At 43.1% G+C, this 12,321-nt stretch overlaps 2 protein-coding genes across 2 annotated transcripts; both read right to left on the bottom strand.

The window, feature by feature from the left end:
* Positions 1 to 846: 846 nt before the first annotated feature.
* Positions 847 to 6,489, bottom strand: LOC129633890 (protocadherin beta-10-like). The gene has a single exon (XM_055555862.1). It carries the CDS (start codon positions 4,930 to 4,932, stop codon positions 2,533 to 2,535), a length of 2,400 nt encoding a protein of 799 aa, XP_055411837.1. The 5' UTR covers positions 4,933 to 6,489; the 3' UTR covers positions 847 to 2,532.
* Positions 6,490 to 6,520: 31 nt separating this feature from the next.
* On the bottom strand, positions 6,521 to 9,630 carry LOC129633894 (protocadherin beta-16-like). Its single transcript, XM_055555875.1, has one exon. It carries the CDS (start codon positions 9,624 to 9,626, stop codon positions 7,236 to 7,238), a length of 2,391 nt encoding a protein of 796 aa, XP_055411850.1. The 5' UTR covers positions 9,627 to 9,630; the 3' UTR covers positions 6,521 to 7,235.
* Between the last annotated feature and the right edge of the window lie 2,691 nt (positions 9,631 to 12,321).

Raw genomic sequence — 12,321 nt, 5'->3', positions numbered from 1 at the left:
CATCTATTTTTATGAAGATATTGAGAGATCTGTGTCAGCTAAATAAGTCGCCTCTTAGAATTTGTGAGGGGTTGGTTCTAAGACCCACAGATATCAAATTCCCCAGATGCTCAAATCCCATAGTTGGCCCTCCCCATCCAAGGGTTGCACATCCGAGGATTCAGCCAAGCTAAGATGGTGTATTAAGTTTGCATTCTGCAGTGCGTTGATTCATCAGATGTGCAGTCAGTGCATACGCTATATGTATTAGAAAAATCCTCATATGTGTGGACACAAAGTTCAAAACCCTGTTCCTCAAGGATCCACTATATACTGTTTCTTATCAAAGGGGACCAACATAGGAAAATGTTAAAGTCCTAACTATAGAGCAAATAGTAGAAATGAAGGCGGGAGATAGGAGGGAATTTGCGTGAAAGATCTCTAGAAAATAAGTATAACTGATAGGCTTCTGAGATTTTTTTTTAAATTTAAGGGAAAATAATGATATTCAGGGAGAAATAATGTGAAAAATCAATAGAATTAAATAGAAAGTTGTGCCAATAAAAATAATATTTTCAAGAAAGGGAATGTAATCATACTATAGTGAAACTCCAGTACTTTGGCCACCTCATGCGAAGAGTTGACTCATTGGAAAAGACTCTGATGCTGGGAGGGATGGGGGGCAGGAGGAGAAGGGGATGACAGAGGATGAGATGGCTGGATGGCATCACTGACTCGATGGACGTGAGTCTGAGTGAACTCTGGGAGTTGGTGATGGACAGGGAGGCCTGGCGTGCTGCGATTCATGTCGCAAAGAGTCGGACACGACTGAGCGACTGAACTGAACTGAACTGAATGTGTACTTTGAAGTAATCTTAGCAAATAAACCAAAACTATTAGTTTAACCAAAAGGAGGAGGAGGGGGAGAGAGGAAGCAGAAGCAGGAGAAGAAAACCTAAGACAGGGAGAATAGAAGAAAGGGAATGTGCAATGTTTGTGTGTTTGTTAATTGGAAGGCAAGGAGGGCACGAAATAGGTGATGGGGATTAAAAGGCACAGACTTAAACAATTATAAAATTTCAAAAAACATGAAAATGTAATATACAGCATAAGGAATATAATAACTTGTATGGGTACAGTTGGTTACTAGACTTGTGGTAATCATTTTGTAATGTATACAAATGTCAGATCACTATGTGGTACACTTGAAACTAACATAATATTGCAATCAACTGTATTTCAATAAGAAAAGAAAGGAGGAGGTCAAGCAATTAAGAAATAAAAAGGTAAGAAAGTTAAGTCCTTTATTACAGGAAGAAGTTATTAAAGTATAAAATTGAATGTCAAAGCAGTATAAACATGTAACAGAAAATGTAGATAAATCTACAGAAAACAGAGAAGAGGGCTAGAGATGAATCTGTTGTCATTCCTTATGATTTTTAGTTCATCTTTATTTAAAAATTTTAGATAATTAAAATATATTTACAAAATAAAATGAAAAGTGAAAAGCTTTGCAACAGTCCACTAATAGCTTTATATAGACCCTCAAAATGTTTTTATTTATATTCATTTTCATGCAGGTTATATTTTGTTTGAATTATAAGACATAGTCTGGTTTATATATCAGCAAAAATGAACATTAGAAAATATTAACAAAGAGTAGCATATTTAAAGAAAATGAAATGATATGAACACAGTGAGTGAGTGAAGTCACTCTTTGCGACCCCATGTAGCCTACTAGGCTCCTCCATACATGGGATTTTCCAGGCAAGAATACTGGAGTGGGTTGCCATTTCCTTCTCCAGGAGATCTTCCCGACCGGGGGCTCCGCATTGTAGGCAGACTCTTTACCATCTGAGTCACCAGGGAGTCCCCTGGTCCCTAAGCTAAATCTTCTAATATGAACACAAGGATATTGTAATGTTGCTCACAAAATGATGCTTCATGGTTTTGGTTTGTTTATTTAAGTTGGTTGGGATGTTTTTGGCTACACAGGCAGCTTGCCAGATCTTAATTCCTTGACCCGTGAAGAACCCAGCTGCAGACAGTGAAAGCTCTAGGTCCTTACCACTGGACCACCAGGGAATCCTACCAATGATGTTTCATCATGAGCAGAATAATAGAGAAATATTTCTTTTAAAATATCATTTAGAGCTAGATGATAGTTTCTTATCATGATTAAATGTTTTAGTAAGGTCAAGACATGCAGGTATGTCTTAGGTAAAGGAAGTACTGTAGGTGTATAAGATAATGAGATTCAGTCTATGAAATGTACTAGGAAAAAAAAATCAACCTGTTTTCCAGAATGAAAATGGTACTAAACTCTTGTACATTTTGAAGGACCTAAACATACAAACTAATATTTAGATGGGGTACTGATTACAACTAACCTGTTTAATGGGAAAAAAAGGATGAAATAACATTGTAAAATCATATAGTACTTTAAAATAAGGCTTTAAGTTGCAAAATAATTTAACTTGGAGTAATAAAACTAAACTAATATTGATATAGTTTCATAACACTTCAAAAATACGTGAAAATATAGAAAGAATTTTACTGAAAATTAAATCCAAGGCTATTTTGAAATGTGGGATTTTCGTCACTATTTCTCCCAGGATCTTGTGCCTGAACAGTGGGGAGAATCGGCTTCAAGAATTTGAACTCATTCGTCCCAGTACCTCCCATCAGGCACACCTCATACTGGTAGCTCTGGGACAGGGTCCCCGTGCCCCGGACGTCCACCAGGTGGCCAGGCAAGTGGCCCTCGGCCACCGGGCAGCGGCCCGCCGAGGCCGCCCCGCCCCTCCTGCACAGCCGCACCGCCACGAACACCAGCACCGAGAAGAGGAAGAGCGACGACACCGACGCCAAGGCCACCACCAGGTAGACGGTGAGCGGGTCGGCGGGCACTGCGGCCGCCGCTTCCGCTTCCGGGGCCGGCAGGTAGGGCTGCGAGAAGCCGTCCACCAGCAGCACGTGCAGCGTGACGCTGGCCGACAGCGGCGGCTCGCCGTTGTCCTTGACCAGCACCACCAGCCGCTGCTTGGGCGCGTCGCGCTCGCTCAGCAGCCGCGCCGTGCGCACCTCGCCGTTGTGCGCCCACACGCCGAACAGCCCGGGCTCCGTGGCCTTGAGCAGCTGGTACGACAGCCAGGCGTTCTGGCCCGCGTCGCCGTCCACCGCCACCACCTTGGTCACCAGGTAGCCCGGCTCGGCCGCCCTGGGCACCAGCTCGGTGCAGGGCGCCGAGGCGTTCTGCAGCGGGTAGAGCACGAAGGGCGCGTTGTCGTTGGCGTCCTCCACGAGCACGCGCACCAGCGCCTGGCTGCTGAGCGCGGGCGAGCCGCGGTCGGTGGCGCCCACTTGGAACTCGAAGGCTCGCAGGGCTTCGTAGTCCAGGGACGTGAGGGCGAAGAGGTGGCCGTTGTCGGGGTTGATGGACACGAGGGAGGCGAGGGGCACGAGCGGGTCGGGCGGCGGCAGCAGCGAGTAGGTGACCTGGGCGTTGGCACCCGCGTCTGTGTCTGTGGCGCTGACGCTGCCAATGTGCAGGGCGGGGCTGTTGTTCTCGCGGACCCAGAGGGTGTAGGAGGTCTGGGTGAAGGCGGGGGCGTTGTCGTTGACGTCGGACACCAGCACGGTTATGTTGTGCTCGGTTTTCAGTCTGGGGGTTCCCATGTCAGTGACCGTGATGGTGATGTTGTACTCCGCTTGGCTTTCTCTGTCCAGTGCCCCTTCTGTCATTAGGATGTAAAAATTCTCCACAGAGGGTTTCAGAAGAAACGGCAGATGGTCTGGGATGAAGCAGATGGTCTTTCCATTTTCTCCAGAGTCTCTGTCTTTAATCCTAAAAACAGCCAATGCTGTCTCAGGAGAGTTCTCCACAACATGGTTGGAAAGTGATGATATGATCAGTTCAGGGGCATTGTCGTTGGTGTCTAATACCTCGACCAAAACTGTGCATTTTGAAGAAAGGCCCCCACCGTCGATTGCCTGTATATTTATTTTGTAAGACTTTACTAGCTCATAATCAAGCAACAGTCTGAGTATGATTTCTCCAGAAAAAGGATTGATATGAAAGGTTGTTAGAATATCTTCAGAAGCATCAAAAAATGAATAGGATATGTCTGCATTGATTCCAGAGTCTGCATCTCCTGCAGAGACTTTAGCAATAAAGGACCCTACTGGGCTGTTCTCCGGAGCCTGGGTCTCATAGATTGCCTGAGAAAACTGAGGGGCATTGTCATTGACATCCAGGATCACAATGTGTATATTAGTGGCTCCAGACCTGGGTGGCAACCCACCATCCAGCGCTGTGAGTGTTAAGTTGAACTCTTGCTGTTTCTCCCGATCCAGCGTCCTGTCCAGTACTAGCTCTGGATATATTATGCCTTCATCACTGCCACTAATTTTAATATGGAAAAAAGAGTTGGGGTTGATAGTATAGTTTTGGATACCATTAAGTCCTCCATCTGAATCTTGTGCTCTTTCTAGTTGAAATGAGGTCCCTTCAGCTGTATTTTCTAATATTTTTAAGACTGTCTCTTTGTCTCGAAAAACTGGTGAATGATCATTTATGTCCCTCACCCTCAGCTCAATCCGGTAAATCTGAAAGGGATTATCCATTAAAATTTGAAAATACAGCATACAGGGTTCTCTGGAGCCACACAGCTTCTCCCGGTCCAGTTTTTCATTTGTAAGCAAATCCCCAGTTTGAGAGTCCAGGAGCAAGTGTTGTTTGTTATCATCAGAGACCACCCGCGCCCCCCTTGCAAGCAACTCCTTGTCCCCCAGCCCCAGATCCTTAGCTATATTGACTACAAAGGATCCTCTCTCTGTTTCCTCTGTCACCGAGTAACGTCCAAACCCAGAGCCTGCCAAGGATACTCCCCCACACAGAAAAAGAAACAGGACTTGCCTTTGTCTTGAGCAGGGAAATCGTCTAGCCTCCATAGCTGCTTCTGAATACGTCTTTAATATTGGTAACAATCACAGATCCCAGTGTAAATAAACAGCAGTCGCAAACCGCAGATCTACACCGTGTAGTAGCAAAGGTCTGGGTTATGTTTTATAACCCCCTTTTCTAATCTTGGGTTGCTACAGCTTTTCTCCCTGGTCTACCTGCCGCTATCTTTCTTCTTATGTCAGTGACTTACCGCAGCACTCTCAGTTCAGATTTTTACCCCCGTCTCTTTAGCCTGCAGCGCCACCGCGTGGCCTCCAACAGACTCAAATTGCTGTACCCAATTTGTGCGCTTGTATGTCTTTGTTATTTAAATATTTCATTTTTCTTTTGTTTGTATCATTAAAAATAATGTTAAGATAGAGAACTGTTCACTTTGTTGAAATTTTTCACTGCTTATGGGGGAAGTTAAAAATTCATCAGTTGAAAAAATAATGTGCTTAGCAGTTAAAATCTGTCCATTGTGCTAGATTTTAGTTCTAAGCCTTGCACTGCTGACACTTCTCCCAAGCAATACAAGGAATCCAAAGGAAAACTAGCGACCTCCAAGATCACCAAAGGAACAGATATTACCTTTCCAAAACTTGAGCATAGGAACACCAAAAACTGAGAAAAGAAAAATTTCACACCTTCTTTAACAAATTTCTTCCAAACTTAATTACATTGCCAAAATAGAATCATTATTGTATAATCTAGAAAGAAGCATTTAAGGCTGTATCTTCTCTGTGCTCCCATAAAAACCTGTTTAATTGCCTTGTAAATATTGTTTCCAATAATGTGTCCCTTCTTCAATATGTGACCTGGTTAAGGAATGGAACTTCAATATGGAAACTATGTCTTAATCATCATTGCCAAATCAGACAGTCACTAAATGCTTACTGTATTAAGGCATGCATAAATAAACTCTAGTGAGTAGGACATGAAATATTTTAGGGCCTTACCATTTGAAAAATTGTATTCTTTCACTCATTCTTTGCAATTTGTTCCCTTTCTTTCACATGTCTTTGTTTTTCTTACATCAGTTTTAAAATATTTGCAGATTAAAGCAGGGACTGACCTCTTTTTTTAAGGTCCTTCTTAATTCAAGTGGGATCTAATTTCATGCACAAAATAAAAAGTAGACCACACTAATGCCTGTCCTATCTACTGAAAATAAGAACAGCATTATAAACTCTGCCTCACAGAGAATTTTGTCCAAGGCCCTAATATCTAGGGGGAAATCTCTCTTTTCCTCAACAGTAAGCAAGATATACAGATTAAACTGAGAACTATTGTACAAGGAAAGGGATAGATACTGTCCAAAACACTCAAATTGCTTAATATATAAAAGCCATAGGGTACAAACCGCTGCTTGATGACTTCTGTTTTTCAACTGAATGGGACTGCATTGTTAGCCACCCAAAATTTAACAGGAATATCTGATTTTTTCTTACAAAATTAAAAGCAACAAACTATTAAACATTTCTATGTGATACTATAGAATAATGATATTTTTGCTTTTTTTGTCTGCAAACATACATATATATGCACACTCAGTATCCTAAAATCATGTTTCTTATTTTCAGATAAGAGACATCACACAATGGAAATACTATATTTTAAATAAGTAAATGCCAATACAGAGAGAATGTTTTTAAAAGTAACATAGTTTAAGAATATTGCTGTAATGAAAATCTAGACTGACAAATCACCCAAAATACCAGTTTTGAAAAAAAAAATGAAATATCAAATAGTAAACATACAGATCGCATGCAGCAGATTATCTTAGTAACTGAATAAGTATTAAGAACTGACATTTAAAATGTAAACACAAAGTCAATAAAGAGACATTAAGTGGAGAAAATGTGGTAATACCAACTTTGACGATAAAGCCTATTTCACTTGTTGGGATTCTGGTGAGAAATGCTTCACTGAACTGAACTATGAATCAAAGGAAACTTGTGAAGTTGAACAAAGTTGGAAATTGAAGATAAACAAAACAGAGAAAATTAAATACTACCTTATTGGTGGTGGTAATATTTTAAACAAAAAATAGAGGAAGAATATGTCTTTATTAAATAAGTTCCTATTAAGGGACTTCCCTGGTGGCTCAGACGGTAAAGCGTCTGTCTACAATGCGGGAGACCTGGATTCGATCCCTGGGTCGGAAAGATGCCCTGGCGAAGGAAATGGCAATCCACTCCAGTACTATTGCCTGGGAAATCCCATGGACAGAGCAGCCTGGTAAGCTACAGTCCATGGGGTCGCAAAGAGTCGGACACGACTGAGCGACTTCACTTTCACTTAGCAGTTATTAAATTCCAACGCTACCCTGAAACGAGGGGTTTTCTTCGACTTCCCTGCCTATGCTCTTGGATGAGAGATTGGGGAGAATTGGCTTTAGGACCTTGAACTCATTCGTTCCAGTTCCTCTTGTTAGACACAGCTCGTACTGGTAGCTCTGGGACAGGGTCCCCGTGCCGCTGACGTCCACCAGCTGGCCAGGGAAGTGGCCCTCGGCCACCGGGCAGCGGCCCGCCAAGGCCGCCCCGCCCTTCCTGCACAGCCGCACCGCCACAAACACCAGCACCGAGAAGAGGAAGAGCGACGACACCGACACCAAGGCCACCACCAGGTAGACGGTGAGCGGGTCGGCCGGCGCCGCGGCCGCCGCTTCCGCTTCCGGGGCCGGCAGGTAGGGCTGCGAGAAGCCGTCCACCAGCAGCACGTGCAGCGTGACGCTGGCCGACAGCGGCGGCTCGCCGTTGTCCTTGACCAGCACCACCAGCCGCTGCTTGGGCGCGTCGCGCTCGCTCAGCAGCCGCGCCGTGCGCACCTCGCCGTTGTGCGCCCACACGCCGAACAGCCCAGGCTCCGTGGCCTTGAGCAGCTGGTACGACAGCCAGGCGTTCTGGCCCGCGTCGCCGTCCACCGCCACCACCTTGGTCACCAGGTAGCCCGGCTCGGCCGCCCTGGGCACCAGCTCGGTGCAGGGCGTCGAGGCGTTCTGCAGCGGGTAGAGCACGAAGGGCGCGTTGTCGTTGGCGTCCGCCACGAGCACGCGCACCAGCGCCTGGCTGCTGAGCGCGGGCGAGCCGCGGTCGGAGGCGCCCACGCGGAACTCGAAGGCCCGCAGGTCCTCGTAGTCCAGGGACGTGAGGGCGAAGAGGTGGCCGTTGTCGGGGTTGATGGACACGAGTGAGGCGAGGGGCACGAGCGGGTCGGGCGGCGGCAGCAGCGAGTAGGTGACCTGGGCATTGGCGCCCGCGTCTGTGTCTGTGGCGCTGACGCTGCCGATGTGCAGGGCGGGGCTGTTGTTCTCGCGGACCCAGAGGGTGTAGGAGGTCTGGGTGAAGGCGGGGGCGTTGTCGTTGACGTCGGACACCAGCACGGTTATGTTGTGCTCGGTTTTCAGTTTGGGGGTTCCCATGTCAGTGACCGTGATGGTGATGTTGTACTCGGCTCTTTCCTCTCTGTCCAGTGTTCTCTCCGTTACTAAGGTGTAGAAGTTCTTGACTGAAGGTTTTAGAAGAAAAGGAAGGTCATCTTGGATGGAGGAAGTTGTTTTCCCATTGTCCCCAGAGTCAGGATCTGAAACACTGAAAACAGCAACTACAATTTCTTGGGAGTTCTCTGGGATGGGGCTGGTAAGTGCAGATACTGTCACTTCCGGAGGATTGTCATTCACATCCACTACCTGCAGGAGAAGAGTGCATTTTCCTGAGAGGCCGCCCCCATCAGTGGCCTTGACGTCCACTTCGTAAGAAAGAACTGTTTCAAAATCTACTTGTTTTCTCAGTCGAATTTCTCCTGTGTTTGGATTTACCTCCAAAGTTTTACTAATATCTTCAGAAGGCTGAAAGAATGTGTATGATATTTTCCCATAGGGTCCACTGTCTACATCGCTGGCAGAAACAGTGACAACCAGGGAGCCTACGGGGCTGTTTTCAGGAATATGCACCTTGTAGAGCAACTGCTGAAACTGAGGGGCGTTATCGTTGATGTCCACCACTTCAATGCGAACCTGGGCTGTCCCATACCTTGGTGGAGAGCCGCCATCCAGCGCTGTCAGCGTTAATGAGATTTCGGGCTCCTCCTCCCGATCCAGCTCTTTGTCCAACACCAGCTCAGGGTATTTTCTGCCATCACTGCGATTGTGGGTTATAACCCGGAAATGGAAGTTGGGGCTGATTGTATAGTTCTGAATATTGTTGCTGCCTACATCCAAGTCCAGAGCATTACTCAGAGGGAATGCAGTTCCTGTAGGACTGTTTTCCGGTATTTTTAGAATAATTTCTCTTTCATTGAACACGGGGGAATGGTCATTGATGTCCTTCACCCTCAGTTCTGCCTGGAATATCTCTAAAGGTTTTTCCATTAATACTTGGAAATGTAGTATGCAAGGCTCAGTTGAACCGCATAGCTCCTCTCGATCTAGCTTCTCATTTAGGAGCAAATCCCCCGTCTGAACCTTGAGCTGCAAATGCTCTTTGTTCCCCTGGGAAATGATCCGGACAGCTCGAGTAGCCATCTCTGCCAACCCCAACTCCAGATCTTTTGCTAAATTTGCCACAAAGGAGCCTCTCTCTGTTTCTTCTACTACTGAATAGGGCCCCAAATCAGCGCTCCCCCAAGACATGCTCAGGCAAACAAAGAAAACTAGGACTTGCCTTTGTCTGTGATTGTGCATCCGTCCAGTCTCCATTGCTGTTTCCTGACAACTAGCTTCACAGGAGCTTCATATATGCCCAAGATCCTGGTAGCCCTAGCAGGTCAGAGCTTTGTCACTAAATAAAGTTTTAGAGAGGTTTCACACTCACTCTCGCTCTGGCTGAGAAACTATTCTTCAGGCAGTTTCCAGGCAGTGTGAAACTAGCTGGATACTGGAGCTACTGTTTTTAAGGCAAGTCTCTTTTTTTATCACCTTAACCTGCAGCGCCACCATGCGTTCTGTCTCATCTTTACTGGTTTAATTGAATGCAAAACTGAATGCACAGTTCTCCTAAATGTACCAGATAGGTTGTCAACTGTGTTCATTAATTTAAAACACTAAGTTCTATTTCCATATGGCTTTTATGAGTTCAGGAAGAGCTGTGTTGTTGCACAGAAGTACAAAGAGCAAACTTTCATTTATGTTAATGTTCAGAGTTAATGATTAAATAATTTAATTACCATTTAAGCTAAAAAGAATATATACTTTAGTACATCATTTTCATGGTAAATATTATAGAATTATAAATGAGTAGACACTGCAAAATTGCAATCAATTATGTTTCCAAAGAGAGTATTTTACCAATGCCTTATTAAAGAATATTACTTCTTCATTCCAACACCTAAGTCTGAGGACAGTGAGTTTCCAAAACTTTCATGTTTCATGGGTTTCCAAAAGTTGCATGTTCCAAAACTTCCCCAAAAGGGAGTCTAATAGTTATTACTGCCATGTTTTTGGATTTAAAAAAAATCATGAGAATGATTTGTTTTATTCCTTTAAAAAAAAATAGCTTTAATGAGATGTAATTCACATACCATAAAATTATACATTCAAAATGTATAATTCAATTGCTTTTAGTATATTCACATCCACAACCACAGTCAATTTTAGAACATTTTCTACCTCAAACCCATACCCTTTAGTTCAGATTTTCCAGTTTTATAATTAAAATTGAATTTTGGTAAAGATTCATAATATATTTATAAACTCAGTGTTTTTGTTTAACTATCTTTAGAAGTTTGTCTAATACTTTGTCTAGGGTTAAAGCATCTAATCAATAAGGTCTAAACTCCTGTCACAAAGCTCTTTGTATGCCTTTTTTTGGCCATAGGTGGTACTGCCAGACTGGATAATTTTCTTTCAAGCAGCCAACAGTAAGCAGAATAATGGCCACCTACCCAAAGATACCCATGCCCTAATTCCCAAAGTCTGTAATAATGTTACCTTACATGTCAAAAGAGAATTCATAGATGTAATTAAATTGAGGACCCTGTGAAGGAGAGGTTATCTTGGATTATCTGGGAGGGACAGAACCTTTCCTGGCTATGATCAAGGGAGATATGATTACAGAAGAACTAGAGTAAGGGACAGAGTGTTGCTGGCTTTGAATGTAGATGAAAGAGACCATGAGTCAAGTAATATAGGCAGCATCTAAAAGCTGGAAAAGACCAAGAAATTAATTCTCCTCTAGAGCCACCAGAAAGAAATGCATCCCTGCTAACATCCTGAATTTAGCCCAGTCAGACTCATGTCAGACACCACACCTACAGAACTATATAGTAGCACATTTTTATTGTTTTGAGCAACTATGTTTGTGGTAATTTTTAATAGCAATACAAAACTAATACACATAAACATGAATTTTCATGCACCCAGCATCCAAGTCAGCAAAAATTCATCACTCTACAAGAACAGCATTATCAGAGCAAATGCTTAAGAATGTCTGATTCAGCTCTTGTGATCCATTTTTTCAAAATAGTCATTTATGACCCTCTAAATCTTTTTTCAGTATAATTTTTTAAAGAGATGTTGTCAAAGCCATATGGTTAATTTTAACAGAAAATTACTAGAGCCTATTGGCTCTATTAACATTCCAGAATCTCTAAATTGTTTAGTGATAAAAATTCTGCCACATAATTGCTCATACTTTTCTGAAATTAGTTATTTCATTCAGAAGTAATACTAGAATAGCTACTGCTTCGAAACAAATAGTCGGCTAATGTGAATATAGTATTTTAATCTGAGTAAGGAACTTACAAATTGTGTATAATAAACTTTCAAAAAAGAATATGTATATTAGGATTGACAGAAAAAGACTGAAGAAATAGTACAAAAATACAACCATAGGGTTAATTCTACTCTGTATTCAGAGCATTCATTTCTGCAGTAATGAATGTGATATGTTGAGAAGGTACAGGAATATAATCAGACTGATTGGATCATGATGAAGATCAACTGTGGTATCTGACCCAGCTTACTTAGGTCAATGCTGCTATAAGAACTTTGGGTTCATTGGTTCAGAGCAGTGTGATCTTTGGTACAGAACCAAAATCAAGGAATAGACTAAAAGTTACATTTCTACATGTGAGTTCAGTTCATGAAAAAGAATTTCACTTTCTCAGTTTTGAAGACAGTGCTACCAGTTAGTGCTTGCTGGGATGGCATCTGGGTTAAGAACTGGGGTACTCAATTCAAATAGACTTAGAATATTTTTCACATTTTTTTTCATTTATTACTTCCAAATTGTGTGCAAGTAAAAGAAGAGATAATATGTCAACTTCCTTAGGGTTTGGCAGAGGATTATAAAAATAATGAACGTAAAGCACTCCTCACTCTAAATCAGTGATCAAGAAAAAGACAAAGATCAGGTACATCGAATTCTCTTACACTTAAGAGTTGTGCATTCTAC

Source organism: Bubalus kerabau, chromosome 1 (genome assembly GCF_029407905.1).
Source record: "Bubalus kerabau isolate K-KA32 ecotype Philippines breed swamp buffalo chromosome 1, PCC_UOA_SB_1v2, whole genome shotgun sequence".
Taxonomy (NCBI): Eukaryota; Metazoa; Chordata; class Mammalia; order Artiodactyla; family Bovidae; genus Bubalus; species Bubalus kerabau.
The sequence above is the reverse complement of the archived record's forward strand: the minus strand, read 5'-3'. Positions and strand labels throughout refer to the sequence as shown.

Bases quoted from the DNA above. Each gene is read 5' to 3' on its own strand.
- LOC129633890 (XM_055555862.1), bottom strand. From the start codon at position 4,932: ATGGAGGCTAGACGATTTCCCTGCTCAAGACAAAGGCAAGTCCTGTTT.
- LOC129633894 (XM_055555875.1), bottom strand. From the start codon at position 9,626: ATGGAGACTGGACGGATGCACAATCACAGACAAAGGCAAGTCCTAGTT.